Genomic DNA, 21,284 nt, shown 5'->3' with positions numbered 1-21,284 from the left:
CCGACACGGAGACAGTAGGCCACGTGACTCCAGGACCCGACCCAACCCAACTGTTGACTCACCATCCGTTCCAGCAGGTTACAAAAAATGTTGGTGAGGCTGATGGGCTGATAACTATCCATATCAAGCGGGTTTTTACCGGGTTTGAGCACTGGAATGATGGTACCCTACCACCACTGCGACGGAAAGATGCAATCGCACCAGATACGGTTGAAAATGACAAGGATATGTCGCTTGTAGTTAGATGAGAGATGTTTAATCATCTGGCTATGGGTCCGATCAGGCCCAGGAGCTGTGTCAGGGCAATGCGCATGGGCACTGAGGAGCTCCCATTCTGTAAATGTGGCATTATAAGATTCACTGTGGCTTGTAATAAACGAGGGGACTTTCCCTTCCAGCTGCCGTTTGAGAGTGCTGGGGGGGGTAATTCTCCAACGCAGAGGCTCCAGCTTAGTGTTCAGCAATCGCATTTGTGTTGGTAGATAACAGGCCATTTATGTTAACACCAGGAACACCTATTGGGGTCTGGTACCCGAAAACACGTTTGATCTTTGCCCAGACTTGGGAAGGTGACGTATGGCACACAATGGTCGAGACATCTCTCTCCCAACACTCTTGCTTCCGTCATTTGGTAAGTTGGCGAACGTGAGCATGGATCCATTTAAAGGCTACGAGATGCTCCCGGCAAGGGTGCCCCTTATGCCGCTGTAGAACTTTTTGACACTCCTTAATTGCTTCAGCGACTTCCGGCGACCACCGAACCGAGGGATATCTTTCGCTGAGGGCACCTAAAAGAGCGAGGGATCGTGTTTTCTGCCACAGAAACGATTGTTGTAGTCACCTGCTCAACCATCAAATCAATGTTCTCATGTGGGGGAGATTCAACGATGACAGCAGAGGTGAAAGTTTCCCAGTCTTCCTTGCTTAAAGCCCATCTGGGGAGGCGTCTGTGGGCTTGATGCCGAGGCACTGACAGGAAGATGGGGAAGTGGTCACTGCCACACAGGTCATCATGTGCTCTCCAGTGGATAGATGGGAGAAGTCCTGGGCTGCAAATTTATAAATCAATGGCCGAGTAACTACCATGAGCCACACTGAAATGTGTGGTGGCCCCAGCATTTAAGAGGCAGAGGTCAAACTGAGACAATAAAGTGTCAGCATCTCTGCCTCAGCCACTAAGCACGAAGCCACCCCACAAGGTGTTACGGGCATTAAAATCCCACAAAAGTAGGAAAGGTTTAGGGAGTTGATCAATCAGTGCAGATAATACATTCAGGGATACTACACCATCTCGAGCAAGATATACACTGCAGACAGTTATTTCCTGTGTCACGCTTATTCTGACAGCCACAGTTTCACGAGGGGTTTGAAGGGGAACAGGTTCACTACATAATGTGTTTAGTACATAAAAGCAAACTTCGCCTGACACACATTACAGTCGCTACAGTTCCTGTAGTATCCCTTATAGCCACGGAGGGCAGTGGTCCACATTGTTGGGAACCAGGTTTCCTGGAGGGCAATGCAGAAAGCAGGTGTAAAGCTTAACAGTTGCCATAGCTCAGCCAGGCAGTGGAAAAAGCCGCTGCAATTCCACTGGAGGATGATGTCATTGTGAGACTGGGAAGGCATTGAACATTAAATGAGGCAGTTTACACCTCAGGGTCACCTGCTGCCACCAACTTTTTGCCTGAACAGTCTATATCCATTGTCTGAGGGTCTGACGAGATCTAAGTTCTCTGTGGATGAGGTGGAGATTCTGGCGTCCACAGACACAGAGCTTGGAGGTAGCGATGGTATGGGTGCCACCGCAATTCCCTTGGTCTTGGTGACCTTATTTTTGGATTTCTCTTGCTGTTCCTTGGGTTTCCCTGACTGGAAGAACTTCACTGATTCAGTCTCCGGGACTGAGGATGAGGATGAGCATGAAGGCCTGCGACCAGCTGCTTTTGGGCTCTTCTGCCACTGGCGGGTGTCATCTTTCCCACTAGCAGAAACCTGGGAAGGGAGTGACCCAAGGGACCGCTTCATAGCAAGAGCAGCCGAAGAAGTTTTACACTTCTCCAGCTTAGAAGCGGGGACGGATGTCCCCAATGGTTGGGGGGTGTTGCTCCTGAAGTAGGTGGTGCAGGAGCAACAGGGAGGAAAGTGCCCCCCACCATCAAGGGGGCAGGTGTAGTCTTCTGTCTCTGAGAGGTCTCTGGGGTTGGCAGAGATGATTGTGCTAGAACTGTTGTAGTGGCAGTGTAGGACAATGTCAGGCATTCAAATTTCCTATTGGCCTCAGTGTAGGTCGGTCGGTCCAGGGTCTTGTACTCCATGATTTTCCTTTCTTTCAGGAGAATCCTGCAGTTTGGCGAGCAGGGTGAATGGTGATCTCCACAGTTGACACAGATAGGAGGTGGGGCACATGGAGTATTGGGCATCCGCAATCTCGACATGTGATGCTGGTAGTAATGCGGGAAGACATATGACCAAACTTCCAACATTTAAAGAAACGCATTGGGAGATGGATATAGGGTTTTACATCACAGTGGTAAACCATCATCTCGACCTTCTCAAAGGCCAAGATGAAGGCACTGGTGGCAACCTGACTATCCCTCGAACCCCGGAGGACACGCCTAACAAAATGTATACCTCGCTGTTCCAAACTGGTGCACACCTCATCTTCAGATTGCAAAAGAAGGTCCATGTCATATATGATACCCTGGGTCATATTTAAGCTCTTATGAGGTCTGATGGTTATAGAAACATCCTCCAGCTTGTCACAAGCGAGTAACGCCCATGACTGGGCAGAGGATGCAGTTTTGATCAAGACTGACCAACATCTCATTTTGGACAAGCCCTCCACCTCCCCAAACTTGTCTTCTAAATGCTCAACAAAAAAAACTAAGGCTTCATCGTCATGAAAGGTTCCCCATCATCTCTCTAACATACTAGGTACCAGGGTGAATAAGAGCCAGTGCCATCCTTAGCCTGACATTCCTACCATGGTGTGGCCTGGGAGGGGGACGATTTGAGATCTTACTTCTGTGCATTGAATTGAGCCTGTGAACACTTACAGACTGCTGGTGTTCGACCACCAGCAAGAGATGATGTACTATGCTTCATCATGGGTCATCCACCCTGATGCCACCCACTCCGACCAGGGGCCCTCCCCACGCGTGCCACCCAGCCACAGCAATGGCCAGCTGGCAGGATGGCCATTGCTGGGAGTCCTGATGCTCCAGGGGAATGGGCATCTACCCCTTGGAATACATGGGGAGTTAACGGCACAGGCATCATCAGAGTGATCCCTGTGTAGTCAGGGGGCTACAACCAGCAGGGTACATGGCAGTCCCACCACAACAGACTGACTACCGTGCTGGATATCAGGTGCAACCAAGCAAACAAGTCCATTATCATCGGCAGTGTAGGAAATGATACTGCACAGTTGATGGAAAAATATGCCCCCAGGAGGGTGACCTCGACCAACAGTTGGAGAATGAGCAGAGGTGCAGATCCACGTCAACGAAGAATGCGATAGGTCTCTGTGCATGATGGACACGATGCACCATGTACGGCGCCCTTCCCCAATTGGCTCGCTCTTCAGGTAAATTTTGAAAAATGGAGGTCAAACCCTACAGGGAACCATCACATTCCACCTGCTCACTGAAAGTGTCTCACTGTATGAGAGTGAAAGCTCCTCCATATGCCCTACTAGTATTAATGTGATTTTTACTGTAACAATTGTACATTTTTAATTTTTAACATTAGGGTGTTGAGTTTCTGAGAACTATGTTTCCTGAACTGACAAACAGACTGCAGAGTAGCCATCAGTTGACGGAGTTCAGCCAGGTAGTGATGGTAGCCATTACAATTTCATTCAAAGACCTCAGGTTGGGATCTGAGAAAGCTGTGAAGGGGAAACCGCACTATGAATTATTTTGCTGTTGATTCATGCTCCACTGAGGTGGGGACAACAACAGGTAAACCAGAATCTAGTTTCACATTCAATTTCCTTTTTTGTCTTTGTGAGGTTTCACTTTATGTAAGGATTTTCTTGTCTTGACATCTGCAATAGAAGATGACCACTCTTTTTGTGACCCGCAGTCTGTGGCTCTTTCAGCCATTGGTTGGTGTTAAGACTGCTGGTCTGTTTCACTTTGGAAGGGGGCCACCTTGACAAGTGTCCTCTCCCTTGCTGATGATGGAGGAGACCGAGGTGTCCCCTGTTGCACTGGTGGCGTGGTTACCACTGGTGCTGTGGGTCTGAGGGTCAAGAGAGCTCATGTAATCTCCCTTTACTAAAAACAAGCTTTGAAATGTGGCTAGTGAGAGTTGGTTTTTGAGACCTCACTGTCATAGTGTTAGGTGAGGATTTTACCACAATGTTTGCAAAATTTGATGACATGTCAATTGGGTGGAGTTGTTTGAGTTTTTTGATGATGATTATGATTCAAGGTGATGGGCGCTCAATGCCGTCGTCATCAGTGCCCTGGCAAAAATTCAGCATGCCTATCTCATGGGTGGGGATGGAGGCTGTCCCCACATGAAGGGCACTTGATAATGCATTAAAGTCTGACACCCTTCCCCACCAAATTAGGGATGAGCCCTGACAGTTCACAAAATTTCATCACTCTTGTAACACTGAAATCAGTATTGGCAAGGATGGTGGGTCGATCTCCGTTGTGACTGAGGGCTGCCCTGATATCAGTACATAGGACAAACATTGCAAAAATATGCCGAACTGAAAATGGCACACCACAAACTGCTCAGAATGGTGGATCCTCCCAACAGAGGAGGAAGCCATGTGTTAAAAGGACTATGTCTGATGTGCAGCCTGGTAAGCAAAACCTCCTTCCAACAGTGAGGCTGACATTAAGTCCGCCATGCCTGTGTGGACAATTTCAGTGACTGCACTTTGTTTTCTGTCACCTGCAATCATTCAGTCTCCCACTGATGCATAATGTGTGTCAGAAAATGAGATGATGGCATGCAATGGGATGGGACACTGACAGACATCATCATCCCAACATGCTTCCTTGGCTACTTTATCAGCCATGTCATTTCCCTGTAACCCGATGGGGCAACATACTCAACAAAATACCACCTCCTTGCCATGGTGTTGGAGCCACTGTAAGTAGTCATGGATGAGCTCAGTCAACTGGTCTACTGGATACATTTGGTGAAATGCTTGTAGTGCACTAAGTGAGTCAGAACAGACAAGAAACCTTGTACGCTAATGTTTGTGAATCCTCTCCAGTGCCATTGTAATGCCATACAACTCCAAATCAGAGTTTGTAAATTATTCCTGAAGATGCACTTTGAAAACCCTATTCAAGGAAAACAGAGGGATAACCAAGTAAATTCTCTTGCAGGGGTCCATCTATACAAACAACGATAAAAGTGTGGTATATATTTTAAATGGAAGAAAACAAAGTTGTAAAAATGTCATCTGGAGTAAAAGTTTTCTTGTACCGTGTCACGCTCAAGATCACTTTGGGCCTCTCAAGACACCAAGGCAGCAACACATTCCATCCCTGGCTGTGTATTTGGAGGTCTGATAGATCCAGATCCTTGAAATAGTCAGTAGGATATATCCCAAATGGCTTGGTTGCATAGGGCCGATTCCTGAGCAGCCGTTCAAAGTGGGGTTGGACCACTGCACTAAATGCCAATGCCTGAGGAGACACTGCAATTTTCAGTGCCTGTCGAGCCAAAGTATATGTCACTGAATCCAGAGTGGTGGTTGGCCAGCCTCTGCACATAGACTCTGAACTGGGCTGATTCGAAAGGCTCCAGTCGATATCTAAATGCCCTCATGATGAACAATGTGTAACATTTGAGGTAGGAAATATGGACTGATCCACAGACCACAGTGCCATAATCTAAATGTGACTGAATAAAAAACCTATAAAACTGCAGGAGGCGAGACCTATCAGCTCCCAATGCTTTTCCACTAAGGCACTTCAATGACTGGAAGCCCTTTGTTCATAGCATTTTCGGAAGTGGGAGCCAATTTAATTTTGAGTCAAATAATGAACCCAAAAGTGCACAGTTTTCTGGAAACGTAAAATACTGTTTTCCACTGTGAGCACTGGTTGGTTAAACCTTCGATGAGCACTGTTAAAATTGACACGTGTAGTCTTCTCTGGTGAGAACCGAAAACCAGTTGTATTGGCCCAGGTTTCTGGCCTCCTAATGGTCATCTTTATCTGCCTCGTCGTCCTTTTAAGATCCGAGGAATAGCAGAAGATTGCGAAGTCATCCACAAACAAAGAGCATTTGACAGGGCTCCTGACTGTGGAGGAAATGGCATTGATAACAATGCCAATCAATGTGACACTGAGTACACTGCCTTGGGGGACCCCGTTTTCTTGAACATAGCGTGCAGAAAAGGCATCACCAATGCAATATCAGAAACGCCAGTCCTCGAGAAAGGATTGGGTAAGAAGTGGCAGACGTCCACGTAGTCGCCATTCATGGAGCTGGCAAAGGATGTTTTATCTCCAAGTAGTATCATATGGTTTTTTGAGACCCATAAAACTCACGAACCAAATGGTTTTGGCACAAGAAGGAACCCTGTATTGCCACCTCCAGTAGAATTAAGTTGTCAAGGGTGTAATGGTAGCACCTGAAACCACACTGGGACCGGCTCAGATGACATCGGGATTTGAGCAGCCAGACAGGGTGGTGGTTGACCATGCATTCAAGAGTCTTATCCACACAACTGGTCAGCACTACATTCCGGTAATTGTTGGGGGTGCTACGGTCCTTGTCTGGTTTCCGCAATGGAATTAATATTGCCTCCTTCCAAGTCGTGTGGTACTGTCCATCAAACTAGATCTGATTGAAACAAGAAAGGAGCTGTCCTTTCAATTCAGGGCACAGATGGTGAAGCATGACCTAATAAATCTCATCATGTCCTGGAGCAGTGTCTCTGGCCACAGATGGAGCTGATTCCAGTTCCCACATGGAGAATGGAAGGTTGTAGATTTCTTCATTATGCGAGAAGAAATGGAGCTTCCTCATCTGCGCAGTCCTACCAAACACCTGAAATATAGGAGATTGTCTGGATGACACAATGACTGTAAAAAAGCGTTCAGCTACTGTATGGAGATGTGTACTGCTCTTGTCTGATATCTGCCTCATTGATTCTCGAACTTGTGCTGTGGAAGTGAACCGATTAATGGAAGTCACAAATTCCTTTCAGGAGTCCATCTTCCGTTCTTTTATTAATTGTCTCACATGTGCTCTCGCAGATCTGAAGGCGTGAAGGTTTCCTGTAGTTGGACAGTGTTTGAAGATCCCCAGAGTTGTTCGTCTCACTCTGATTGCCATGCGACTGTCGTCATTCCGCAAACGTATAGACTGTCCGTCATTCCACCAACGTACAGGTGGTCATGTGAGGTGGTTACCAGACAGGGGGATGGATTCTGCGGCAGCCCGTTGGCTCTCTCAAGTGATATGGGACACCACCTCTTGTGCACAATCCTTTTACTCAAAAATAGCCTGTTGATGGTACTGCAACCAACTCGCCCTCAAAATCACCCATCTTCGTGGTCTCCTGTTGACCACTGTCCAAGTCAGCAGATGGACAAACACTGGGAAGTGGTGACTAGAATGTAAATCTGTAGCCATGTCCCACTTAATTGAGTCTGCAATAGCTTGGGAGAAAAAGCAAAGATCAGTGGCTGAAAAAGACCCTGCAGCTATGGGAAAAGTGTGTCATCTGACTCAAATTCAAAAGGCAGATATTCTCATAATTGACGACTCGCTTGATCATTTGACCCCTGAAGCAAGAGCTAGCCGAGCCCCACAGCACATTATTTGCAGTGAACACCCCCCACAAGGAGGACTGAACACAGGAGTGCTGAGAAGAGTTCTGTCAGTGTCTCTGCATATAAAGTATCATGAGGTGGAAGATATAAAGAATACACTGGGATTTTAAATGGTGCTAGAACTTCCATGGCAACTGCCTGTATGGCCGCAGTAAGAGAGACAAGAGAGGAGTAGCATCTGTCATCAATGAAAACAGCCACTCCATCTTTAGCCCTTTCTCCAGTAATATCGTCCTCCCTGCAGGAGATGGGGGGAGTAACACCGTAATGCAGGCGTGTCCGTGACTTTAAAATGAGTTTCTTGTAAGCAGGTGCAAAACGGTTTCTCCTGGACGAGGACCTGAAATTCCACTGCAACACAGATGTCCCTGTGGCAGCCATTGATTACCAATGGTTGACCTCGTCTTTCTCCCTCAGAGGTGGTGATTTACCCAGGAGGTCAGGGAGGACATAAGCCAGTTCCTGGCACTCTGGTTCCTCCAATTGGAAGTCCATATCCTCAAGAGCGTAGTTCCCATCTGACGTGGAGAGAGCACACTGACCCAAAGGTTTAACTGCCACTTTCTTTGACTCTGAATGAAATTTTGAAGGATGCTTTTCCGTACTTAAGGGAGAAGTTAGCTGCTTGGGTTGAGAGGATGGCTTAGTAGACTTACGATGGTGAGCAGTGGTAAGTGGCTTCGGTGGTAATTCCATCCCCGATGACTTCCCAATGATTTCTGGCTCAAGAGTAGCATTTTCCCCACAGGTAAACCGACTAGTGCATGTGCTCATACTTTAATCTGTGGCCTGGATTTGTGTGGAGGTATCACACTTGGCAATTAGCTTTACAAGGGCCATTGCAAAAAAGTAGCAAAAACCAGAGGTCGCTTTGAAATCTTTTTTTAGCTTCCCCATAGGGTATGCTGCTCGTGTCTTTCAGCTCCTGAATTTTCCTTTCCTCGTTGTAAACCGCACACTTCCTACTCCATAATGGGTGATCCCCAGAGCAGTTTATACATTTCAGAGGAAGTGTATAAGAATTGCCTGATTCATGAGTTGAGCCCCCACAATTTCCACACACAGCCCTCCCATTACATCCCACAATGGTACAGCCAAATCTTTGATATTTGAAGCATCACAGTGGGTTAGGAAGAAACAAGTGAGCCTTAATATAGACATAGCCTGCAAGGAGGTCTTCAGGTAATTCTGGAGTACTAAATGTTAGGATAAATGATGTAGACTCTCCCAACATGCCATTGACTCTCCTCATACAGTTCTTCACTTCCGTGATGCCCATATTTTTCCATTCTTCCCATAACTCTGCAGGGTTCATCTCTCTATATCAGAGCAGTTAGTAAAGTTAAGGGGTTATGCAACTCAGCCTCGACTCGGCAGTCACCTAAGGCCTTACATCCCAGGAGCTTAGATACTTGTTTTGAATTAGCAGTTTCAACAAGAAGTGTTCCATTACAAAGTCCTTTGACACTTTTTAGTGAGCCAGCAATACCCTCCAATGCCTTGTGAATATAGAAAGGGGAGACCTTCTCGAAGGTTCCCCCAGCTCGCTTGATTACAATAAACATGGTATTGCACAATAATGTCCTATTACTATGATTCGGAGACTTCTTCTCTGGAGGACTGACCAACAGAGCTCTCTTTGATGAGTGGGAGTAAGTACTACCTGACGGTACATCCATCCTGTCGGCAATAGTAGTTTGATGAAACCATTCCATAGGGATTCCATGAGATGCTAGTGAAACGAATGTCAACCCAGGTAGAGCCATACAGCCTGAACAAGTCTTCTACAACTGAGGGGGGGGAGGGGGGGGGGGAGCAGCAGCAGATGCCCCAGACGTTGCCCACTAGAACATTTTTTTTTTTTTAATCTCAACAGCCTTTCACCTCATCAGCATGTAGCACACACACTTCGAGTTTTTTTTTCCTTTTTTTTTCTTTTTTTGCTGTGTACCTTCCTCACGGTCCAGGCAGTGAAGCCAAAGCCCCCATTCTCCCAAACACACAAAATTCCACCGCCGCACTGCATGGTGGACACTGAAGCATGCCCAGAGATTACGGTGACAGAGGACTGGTATTGTGGGCAGTTGAAACATGTAGGGTGTTCAGAATTACAGTGTTGTTGGCAAGGTCTGCCTTCATGCATTGTCCTTATACATGCTCCACAGGCATGTTCAGCAGGAGACAATATGTACTAAACCTCAGGCACCTACACTATCTCATAGGTTCAGGAAGATAGGGTTTTACATCCCATCCAAAAGCCATGACCTTCCTATCTTAGGAAAGATGTTTCCATCGAATTTCAGGATGAAAACTCCAGGTCCACTCTATTATCCTTAGGTCTTCTCTGAATGAGAGTAGCTTCTTTGTCTGTCTGTAATGTTAGGTCACAATGGAAGATGAGACCTAGAATCTTGTTGAGAAACTGTAACCGGTATATCCCAAAGCATGCCATCAGCCTGAAGTGTGTGTGATTGGTTAGCATTAAAGTTTTCTTCAACAGACATCCATTTATCATTTTCTATATTGTAGCAACTTTTCCAAAAACTTCCTCAATATTTTCAGTGAAACACAATGGTTTAGTAGTTGTGAAAGATTCTCCATCAGTTCTGGAGCATACCACGACCTGGGTGAACTGTCTACCTCCATTATTTTTTGTCCAACTCTCATCCTATGGCTTGATTAAAAATTGAAACACCTTGCAATTGTAAGCATCTGCATTGAAATCTTGTTACATATCTGCTGAGATCACTGAGCTGGCACCAGTATAGACGAGTTTGATCTGTTTCATTGTGCATCAGCTGCCTTGATGCCAGCTACTCTAATCAGAGGCTCGCCTCAGGGGGGCTACCCTACCATAACAAAGACAGCATGTCTATTGCCCAGAGCCCTGCTGCTCTGACTCAGACAGGCACCATCTCCTTGGCAAACATGTGGAATGTGCAACTCAGGTATCGGCAGTGTGATACCTGCATTGTCATGGGGTACAAATGTGCTGGTGCATGACCACCACCCTGTGACAGATTGGCTTATGTGCTGGAATTTGGGTGTAAACATAAATCCTCTAAAAGTAGGTGCATGGGATCACAGCACACGGTGAATAAATAATGCATCTTGTAAGGTGCCATTCCCCAAACAGCTCACACTGATGTGAAATTTAGAGAAGGGGAAGTGAAATCTTAAAAAGGGACCACAAATAATTAAGCCAAAAGGCTGAGGGAAAGGTTATGGTGTGAGCGAGTACTGACAGCTGTCCTAATAGTAGCCGAGTCATCAATATAAAGCTTGACAATATATAACACTCCTTCAGTTACCTTTTATGAGGCAGGCTTTACTGCAGGTCCATTCTAGCTCAACACTGCAGGGAGCAGTAGGAGAAAGAGGGCAGATAAAGAGTTTGCAGATTAAGGTGATTCCCTCAAGGTGTGTAACTGCTCTATTTGGTGCCAATGTAAACGGTAATCGCTGGGGTTATACACATTCACATTGCTATCATTTCCTAGTTTATCACAAGGGAGTAATGATCTGGATTGTATACAGGTCATCATTTTAAGACAGAAACACTTCGTAGTTTACTGAGTGAAGAGATTTATCTACATACATTTTCAATACCACACAAAAAGCATGGGCTTAGTAGATAGGGAGAAACTTCCATCAGTCTGAGATGAAAGTAAAAATTGAAGGACAGTTTCTGCAGTTTGCTTCATTTTGTTTTCCCTCTATAGCATTGCAAAAAGAGCAAAATTTCTTGGGATCATAACAGTCATCAGTGAAGCATTCAGGTCTGTCTGAAGAGACTGCTGCAGCCTCACAACCAAATCTGTTTACTTTAATCTTTCCACCATTCTTGATATTTGCCATGACCCTCCCTACTCCTGTCAAGGTCACTCCCCACAGGTGCCACTCAGTCAGAGTAATGGTCAGCTTAGTTTGGCTGAACATCCATGAGCACACCATTAATCAATAATGCCAAGAAAACCTGAGATTACACCAAAGCAATTATTGGTCCATCATTCTTTTGAGCAGTCTGCACATTCCATTATTGAGACAGATCGGTCTGGAGTTTTAGATCCTACCCATGAAACCAGGAGGACAACTTCTCTGTACACCCCTTGTGAGATACATGGAGGAGACTCTTCCAGGACTGTATGCTCTCAGAATTTTAACAGTAAACCAACCGTGATTCACAATGAATCTCTTATAGCGTATGTCACTCGAGTTGTATGAATATCTTCATGACACTTTCACAATTGCTAAACAAACATGACAAAATGTGATGCTCTTCTTTGGATACTCTCCACTTCCTGCATGAACATTATCTGTAAGGGCAATATTGAAGTATCAGTCATTACGAAGGTTTCTTTGTTAGTGGACCACACTTCCCGATGATTCTTCCAATGAATGTGTATGCCATCTGCCTTTCCTATAATTAGTTTTTTGTGGCCATTCCACTTCAAATTGTTCTGTACACATGCTACCAGGTATTTACCGAATTTCACTTGTCCAGTGGTTCTTCTGCAATTTGGTAATGAAACAACAGCTGGTCTTTCCATCTGTTTTTGCACAACACATTACATTTGTTTATGTTGTAGGTCAACAACCAAATCCTAAACTTAGTGTCAATCCTCTGCAGGTCTTCCCACATTATACTATAATTTTCTAGTGTTGCGACTTCTCTATATACAAAAGCATCACCTTTGAACAGCTTCATGCAACTTCCAGTGTTATCCATTAGGTTATTTACAGGGTTATTAGATATAACTGAACAGATTTCACAGATTTTCTGTAGCTATATAATTTGACATATTGTCATAGGGCTCTGCACACAAAAAGAAAACTTTAATTTTTTTTAAATATATTACAAGTGCTCTATATGATACTCCCACTGATTCTGCTGATACCACATCAATAATCAAGTTCTTCCCACATTCAGCACAATGAGTTTCTATCAATCTGTACAAAAGCACTGTTAATGCAAGCACACACTTCTAGTAGGTTAGTTCATAGAGATGACCCAAACACTGGATCTTTCTCACAACCCCACAGAATCAAATCGCACAGGTTTACGTCAGGATGGTGTGGAGGCCATGACATGAATTGATGATCATCAACCCCACCATGACTGATCCATCAGTTTCTCAATTTCTGTTCAGGAATTCACGAATGTCATCATGGAAGTGGGGTGGAACACCACCCTGTTGGTAGATGAAGTCCACACTATTAGTCTCCAGTTGTGGCATGACCCAATTTTCCACCATGTCCTGTAATGGTCTTCCTACAGAAGAAAAAACTTCAAACTGTGAGACTAAAAAGACTACATTAACTTTCTGAATCTCAAATGTGTTACACGATAGTATGGGGATTCTCTATGCTCCAGATTCACACATTGTGCCTGTTCACCGTGACATTCACAGAAAATGTTGCTTCATCACTGAAATGAGTTTTTCATGAAAAACGGTCCTCTTCCATAAACTGTTGCAACCGTGCCGAAAATTCGAAACGTCCGACTTTGTCACCAGGAGTCAGAGCTTGCAGCAATTGCAAGTGGTAAGGCTTCAGCTTCAGTTGTTTCCATACGATTTTCCAAATGGTCAGTCGTGGTATGTCCAGCTTTCTGCTTGCTCTGTTCATCAAATTCTATGGGCTAAGTGTGAAACTTGCCCACAAGAGCTCGATCGTTTCTTCACTCGCTGCATCTCAACCTGTTGATTTGTCCTTGAAGTCGTATCCCGAAGCTTTAAACTGTGCACACCATTGCTAAATGGAACTGACAATTGGTGGTTCTTTGTTGAACTTCATTCTGAAGTGTCATTGCAATGTTACAGCAAACTAATGTGAATGCATTTCAAGCACAACATATGCTTTTTTACATCCATACTCTGCAATCCACCTGATGGTGTGTGGCGGAGGGTACCTTGAGTTCTTCTATCGGTTCTCCCTTCTATTCCAGTCTCTTATTGTTCATGGAAAGAAGGATTGTCGGTATGCCTCTGTGTGGGCTCTGATCTCTCTGATTTTATCCTCATAGTCTCTTCGCGAGATATACCTAGGAGGGAGCAATATACTGCTTGACTCCTCGGTGAACGTATGTTCTTGAAACTTCAACAAAACCCGTACCGAGCTACTGAGCATCTCTCCTGCGGAGTCTTCCACTGGAGTTTATCTGTCATCTCTGAAGCACTTTCGCGATTACTAAATGATCCTGTAACGAAGCACGCTGCTCTCCGTTGGATCTTCTCTATCTCTTCTATCAACCCTATCTGGTACGAATACCGGAACCGTTTGCCATCTTGCCTAACTGCTCACTGCTGTGCACTTGTCGCAGGAATCTGAAGTGCGGCTGCAACAATACAAAACTTTTTGAGTTTTATGTCAATATGTCAATTAATGCAGTTACAGTCAATTTAATACATTGTTTCAATCATTTATAATATCCCTGTCTATATGATGCGAAACATAACGATCCTGTAATACTCCCCTGAAGTGTGCTCAAAGTTACTTTTACATCTGAAGATATCTTTCTGTTAAAAATAACATGCTGTTTCATAAAGCTGGGTTGGTTGGTTGGTTGGTCTTGGGGTTTGATGGGGGCTAAACATCGAGATCATCAGTCCTCAGTTAAAAACAGACATACTTGTAAAAGACCTATACAGTAAAAGTGTAACCTCTGCAACCAGAGAGAGGGAACACCAAGGGGTACAGAGCTAAAATGAACGCCACAGTAACACAAAATAGAGGACACTTAAAAGGAGCAGAGCAGATAGTTGACTTGAGTAAAACAGACTACAGTGGTTGATGGATCAGGTAAAAGGTCAACCACTCAACTACAAACAAAGAACCTCCCAGCTGGAAAGCGTTGATAGAGGTACCAACACAACTTGTTACCATAAAAGACACTATTTTCAAATCCATGTCACAATTAAAAGTCACTGGAGTGGGTGTAACCTGAGAAATCATGCAAGAGCACCCACACTAGAGTGAGTGATAAAACCCAGCTGCACGGATAAAACGTAAAACTGAGTCGGCTATAGAGGCATCGTCACTGAGAATTAAAGGAACTGCAGCTGGTAAATTAAAGGACTGCCGCAAGGGGGCTAAAAGGGGGCAGTCCATCAGAAGATGGACCACTGTCAGCCCTGCATCGCAGCGACACTTGGGCGCGTTCTCACGACAAAGTAGATAGCTGTGGGTCAACCGCGTATGCCCAAATCAGAGGTGGCAGAGAACAACTGAGTCCCTACGTGTGCCCCTCAAGGATGAGTTCCATACGGCCGTGGACAACTTTACCATTTGGAGCTTATTTGGCATGTTAAAGACAGACCATTCAGAGCTCCAGACATCGCAGACCTTGCAATGTAGGGCTGACCGGAGGTCCCTTTCCACGAGACCAAGTTCCAGAGGTGACGAAGTGGTGGCCTGCTTGGAAAACCGATCGACATGTTTGTTTCCTGGAATGCCGATGTGGGCCGGGGTCCACACAAACATCGCTGAACGACCACACTCAGTGAGAGCAGAATCAGCATCTTTAATACCGTGCACCAAAGGGTCCCGAGAGAAACACTGGTCGAGTGCTTGCAATCCACTCAGGGAGTCACTGCATATGACAGACTCCCCAGGGCAGGAGGAAAGGTGAGCAAGTGCACAATAAAGAGCAACCAGCTCCGCAGTGGAAACACTGCTCCCACAAGGCAGGGAATGCTGCTCAACATAGTCGCCGTGGATGAAAGCAAACCCAGTGCATCCATCGACCACAGAACCATCGGTGTAGACTACATCTGCATTGCGAAACGAGGCAAGAAGAGCCAGGAATTTTTGACCAAGACTGGCAGGTGGAACAGAGGACTTGGAGTCGCACGACAAATCCAAGCAAAGCCGCAAGCGAGGGAGGGACCAAGGAGGGGTAGGTAGAAGAAGAGGGCTGGAAGGATGGAGGAAGGGGAAAGGACTCTAGTGACGAGAGAAGGGAACGAACGCGGACCGCGATCGGGAGACCCGACCTAGGTCGCCGTTGTGGGGAGGGGAGTGCAGAAGATATGGAGAAAAAAAAAAGCCTGCGGTTTGGATGGTGGGGCAAGGCATGATTGCGGGCGATGTATGACGCAAGCAACTGTTGTCAGCGGAATCATAGGGGAGGGATTCCAGCTTCTACAAGAAGACTAGTCACCGGACTAGTGCGTAAGCCACCTGTCACCAGTCTGACGCCACAATGGAGAATCGGGTCGAGGATCTGCAATGTTGAAGGTGCTGCTGAGTCGTACACCATGCTCCCGTAGTCGCGACGGGACTGGACTAAGGCCTCATAGGGCTGTAGGAGGGTTGTTCGTGCAGCCTCCCCCCCCCACCCACCCAAATGGTGTGGCTGAGGCAGCGAATGTATTTTTAGGTGTAAAAATTTGCAGCAAATGTAGAAACCATATACCAAAAAACTCGTCAACCTCTGCAGGTGTTGCCTCATCTGTGTTATATACTTCAGGAGGAGATTTTCAATGAAGACGAAACAGCATCAGACATGGCTCTGTCTTCTTTAAATACTAGCCTTCAGTATTTAGGTGAATCTCCTGTCAAGAAAAATAGGCATCAGCAGGAGAAAAAGTACCCAAGCAAAAACTGAGAAAGGTTGCCTCACTGTTGGAGCAAACCCATGTGGCACAACTGCAAAAGTGTGAAAAAAATGGAGAAAGATAAATCATAGCTGAGCTGAAAGGTAATTTTCACAATACACAACTATATGTGTGACAAAACTCATATTTTGACAATACAGAACTTCCAAAGAGATGGAGAATAAGAAAAACGATGAAAGACTTTTCCACTTCAGATTACATGGTACGAAGAGCAAAACATTCATCTGCAGAATGATGTATATTAGTGACCTCAAATCCAAAGCCAGGTAAGACATTGTGTGAAAAAAATACTTGACTTTTACTGTGATCAGGATGTGAGCTGTGTGATTCCAGGAAAAACAGGGTGCGGGTGCATGTGTGTGAAAGAAAATGGAATTGGAGTACATAAGCTTAAGCAGTGTTTCACAATTTTACAGGTTTGTACACTCCTGGAAATGGAAAAAAGAACACATTGACACCGGTGTGTCAGACCCACCATACTTGCTCCGGACACTGCGAGAGGGCTGTACAAGCAATGATCACACGCACGGCACAGCGGACACACCAGGAACCGCGGTGTTGGCCGTCGAATGGCGCTAGCTGCGCAGCATTTGTGCACCGCCGCCGTCAGTGTCAGCCAGTTTGCCATGGCATACGGAGCTCCATCGCAGTCTTTAACACTGGTAGCATGCCGCGACAGCGTGGACGTGAACCGTATGTGCAGTTGACGGACTTTGAGCGAGGGCGTATAGTGGGCATGCGGGAGGCCGGGTGGACGTACCCCCGAATTGCTCAACACGTGGGGCGTGAGGTCTCCAGAGTACATCGATGTTGTCGCCAGTGGTTGGCGGAAGGTGCACGTGCCCGTCAACCTGGGACCGGACCGCAGCGACGCACGGATGCACGCCAAGACCGTAGGATCCTACGCAGTGCCGTAGGGGACCGCACCGCCACTTCCCAGCAAATTAGGGACACTGTTGCTCCTGGGGTATCGCCGAGGACCATTCGTAACTGTCTCCATGAAGCTGGGCTACGGTCCCACACACCGTTAGTGGTGTCGCGACAGGCATGAATGGAGGGACGAACTACCCTGGCCAGCAAGATCTCCGGATCTGTCCCCCATTGAGCATGTTTGGGACTGGATGAAGCGCCGTCTCACGCGGTCTGCACGTCCAGCACGAACGCTGGTCCAACTGAGGCGCCAGGTGGAAATGGCATGGCAAGCCGTTCCACAGGACTACATCCAGCATCTCTACGATCGTCTCCACGGGAGAATAGCAGCCTGCATTGCTGCGAAAGGTGGATATACACTGTACTAGTGCCGACATTGTGCATGCTCTGTTGCCTGTGTCTATGTGCCTGTGGTTCTGTCAGTGTGATCATGTGATGTATCTGACCCCAGGAATGTGTCAATAAAGTTTTCCCTTCCTGGGACAATGAATTCACGGTGTTCTTATTTCAATTTCCAGGAGTGTATACATATTTCAAAGATGCATACCAAGATGTAAATACTGAATTCACAAAACTCTCCAAATCACAGCCAAAGCACTGTGTTCTTGCCTATATCAGTATAACGCAAGCTGTTTGTATGTGTGTGTCACACCAGAATTTTAAGTTGATAGTGGAAGGGTGTAATCTGAAAGAACAAAGTGTGAAGAACACACACAATCATCATACAAACACTGTGTAGCATTTGTTGCATACAATCCTACATGCCCAGCATTTCTTAGGCGCATGTCCCTAATATCCAAGTTTGACAAGCCTGACTGACTGACTGTTTGGTACAAACTGTATTGATGAAATTACATATAAGTGTTGGTTAACTGAAGGAGGGGTAATTCTAGAGACTATAACAAAATTAACAGATAATTTTATTGATGTGTTTACATCAAGTTGACAAGAGCTCCTACCTCACTCATGCATCACCCAAAAGCAGTCACAGACTTTTAAAATCACTAAATAAGAACCGAAAGTACATGAATATCTTGTTATGTGTGATCTTGTAGAGAATCACTCCATCATTCAGAGTGAAGTACAGGAATTTCACTAGAATAATTCACAGGTTATAACTCACCCGTTTGAAGCTTGCTAAAGAGACAAAAATACTAATGAAATACACCGTGTATCATATGTGAGAATATTTGACTGCAGTCAGCATGATGCAGAGAGAGAGAGAGAGAGAGAGAGAGAGAGAGAGAGAGAGAGAGAGAGGTTTCTTTCCAGCACAATTTCATCAAGTTTTTAAAATGTTACTTTCTAATTCCAAAGCATTTAGCTTAGTACAAATTACTCATTAAATAAGTGTATTAGTGCATTTTTTAACCTTACTATTAAAGATATCACTTTTCGTTATGCATTAGACTAGGAAACATGAAAAGATCATAAGATCAGGTTGTAGTCCTATATTTGTTTACATTCTGGCGCACTTAAGAGGATCCCATTTGACCTTTCTGATTTTCCTTCCAACATTTTAAGCAATGTGTGTGTTCATTATTAAGTTTATAGTTCCGGAAAGCAGAGTAACTTTTAAGGGGTTTGATTTAGAACCCACTAGTAGTTTGTTCATGTACAGTTTCCATAAATTAAAGTTACAGCAAAAGTTACATTCTATTGTGATTAAGTTGATCAACATATATTGTTGTTACGTGAATGCTGAGTTCTTGTTGAAAGCACAAATAATCACCTACTACTGAAGTGTTAAAGCATACGCCTAATTTTTGTGGTTTATACATAATGTAAATTTGTGTAGTGTGAAGTGTATTAAGTGATTTAATTCTTTTTGTAAGTGTGTAATATGTGTTTGTGTGTGTGTTGTGTTGTAATCAGTGGTAAGCGTGGATGTTGCCTTAGGATAGTCAAAGAGGGGGTGGTATGTGTGGACTGAGGGTTGGAATTTTGCTTGGGCAACTGTAGTGGCGAACTGAATGGGGAACTCAACAAAGCTCTCCCATAGAACTGTAGGTTCTGTAAAAAAAGAAAGACAAGAGAATTGCTGAGCAGCAGGCAAAGATTTGTGCCCTTCAGGCTGAATTAGAACACACAAAATTTGAGCTAGATAGTTTGAAGGGGGAAAAATATCTTGGGAACTGGTAAAAAGGGAACATCTCTTCAACTTCACCTACGTTTGAGCTCATAGTACCAAATAAATTTGACTTGTTACCTGAAGGAGGAGAGGAAAAGCCTCATCCAGTTGAAAGTCACAGTAGAGTGTAGCAGATGTCTAGCAAAGAAACTGTGCAGGTCAGCACCAAAAGAGAATAGGAAGAAAAGGTTCTTGCTGCTAGGTATCAGTCAGGGGTGGGGTGGAGTCAGATGGTACAGGACAAATTAGAAACAAGGTAACAGGTAATAAGTATTGTTAAGCCAAGTGCTAGCTTTAGCCAGGTGAGAGTGGTCATGGAGAACCTGTGCAAAGGTTTTGGCAAAGAGGATGAGGTTATTGTAGAGCGTGGAGCAGGGAATGGGGCAGGGAAGAGCTTGGCCAAGAACAGCAATTACAGCATTAGGGATGACCTGGATGAAATAGGAGTAATGATTACATGTAAAAATGTGAGTTTTGTGGGGGTCCTGCAGTGATATGACCAGCCATGGGTTAACACTGCTGTAAACACTGAGTTGAGCAGGCTGCTGCTGACTGAAATGAACTCTCACATGAGTACAGCGCCTATTGCTACAACTAGGAGATGGGGACATAATAAACATGGCCTACACCTGAATAGGAGAGGTAAAGATAGGATGGTTGAGCTTCTTGCAGATAATATAAAGGGATGGGTGGGAGGGGATGCTTATATCACACAAAGCAAGATCCCTGTTGTTACTGGTGTCAGAGGTGTCTTTTTTAGGTTACAATCAGGATTCAAGCAGCCTCTTTTAAAATAAGTCAAAATAACAGAAGAGCCCCACAAAAAATTTTAACAATGCACAGAAAAGTAAGGTTGGCTTATTTTGTCAAAATATTAGTTGATTGAGTAATAAGGTATAAGAGCTGCTTGTCTATTTGGAAAATTTAGAGAGCTCTGAAAAGATAGACATCCTGTACCTATCTGAGGACACCAGCTCTCTCATACATAACTACAATGAGAAAAGGAGTTGTTACATATATTGAGACAGAACACAAGTTCAAACGCATTGAGACAGGCAGATTTTCTAGTGATCAGCACATAAGAGTGTGTGCTTTTGAATTAATACTGAAAAATAGTTCACTTTGTAGTGACTTCAGTGGAGATTTGATAAAGGATTCTGATAGGAAAAATGATGTGGAAACCTTATTTGGATTCTACAATTTGATCTCAGTAATTAATTTTCCAATGCTGGTGGATAAAGACAGTAGGACACTGATGATGTTTTTCTTGGTGAAGCTCAAAGCAAGAAAATAACTATTTATCCAGCAGTAAATGCTCCCTCTGATCATGATGCACTGTTCGTTAGGATACATAACACAGTGCTGTACAGTATGGATAACCCTCAGTGGAAATTAGTTAGAGTAATTAATGACTCCAGGACAAATGTTTATAAGAATAGCTTACAAAGGATGACCTTTGATGAAATTTATAATAAACCAAATTGAATCTATTCCATGATAAATTCATATCATTATTAAAAAATATCTTTCCGTATAAGCTAATCAGAAAGGACATTAAATAGCCATGTAAAAAGCAAGGATCACTAAAGGGATTAATGTATTTTGTGGAAGGAAAATGTAAATGTATATGTTGGCAAGAACAAGTAGATATCCTGCAATAGCTGAAAAATCCAGAAAATACTCAAAATTACTATGAAAGGTTATTTTAAAAAGATCAGGGGATATGCACTTCTCATAACTCATAAATCCGACGACAGACTTCAGGCTATATGGCATGTAGTGAAC

The 21,284-nt window shown here is 44.6% G+C and overlaps 1 protein-coding gene across 4 annotated transcripts in view; it reads right to left on the bottom strand.

The window, feature by feature from the left end:
- LOC126299390 (UBX domain-containing protein 4-like) overlaps window positions 1-21,284 on the bottom strand; it is a 108,219-nt gene that overhangs the window by 62,599 nt on the left and 24,336 nt on the right. The window contains exon 1 of one of the 4 annotated variants that reach the window (XM_049991260.1): window positions 12,307-12,597. The exons of the other annotated variants lie outside the window; for them this stretch is intronic. Coding sequence (XP_049847217.1) covers window positions 12,307-12,370 — 64 coding nt within the window. The 5' untranslated portion in view covers window positions 12,371-12,597. Of the gene's footprint in view, window positions 1-12,306; window positions 12,598-21,284 lie in introns of those variants that run through there. 4 annotated transcript variants of the gene reach the window in all.

The sequence above is a fragment of the Schistocerca gregaria genome, chromosome X, assembly GCF_023897955.1.
Source record: "Schistocerca gregaria isolate iqSchGreg1 chromosome X, iqSchGreg1.2, whole genome shotgun sequence".
NCBI classification, from domain to species: domain Eukaryota; kingdom Metazoa; phylum Arthropoda; class Insecta; order Orthoptera; family Acrididae; genus Schistocerca; species Schistocerca gregaria.
Note: the sequence above shows the minus strand (reverse complement) of the source record. Positions and strands in the feature narration are given on the sequence as shown.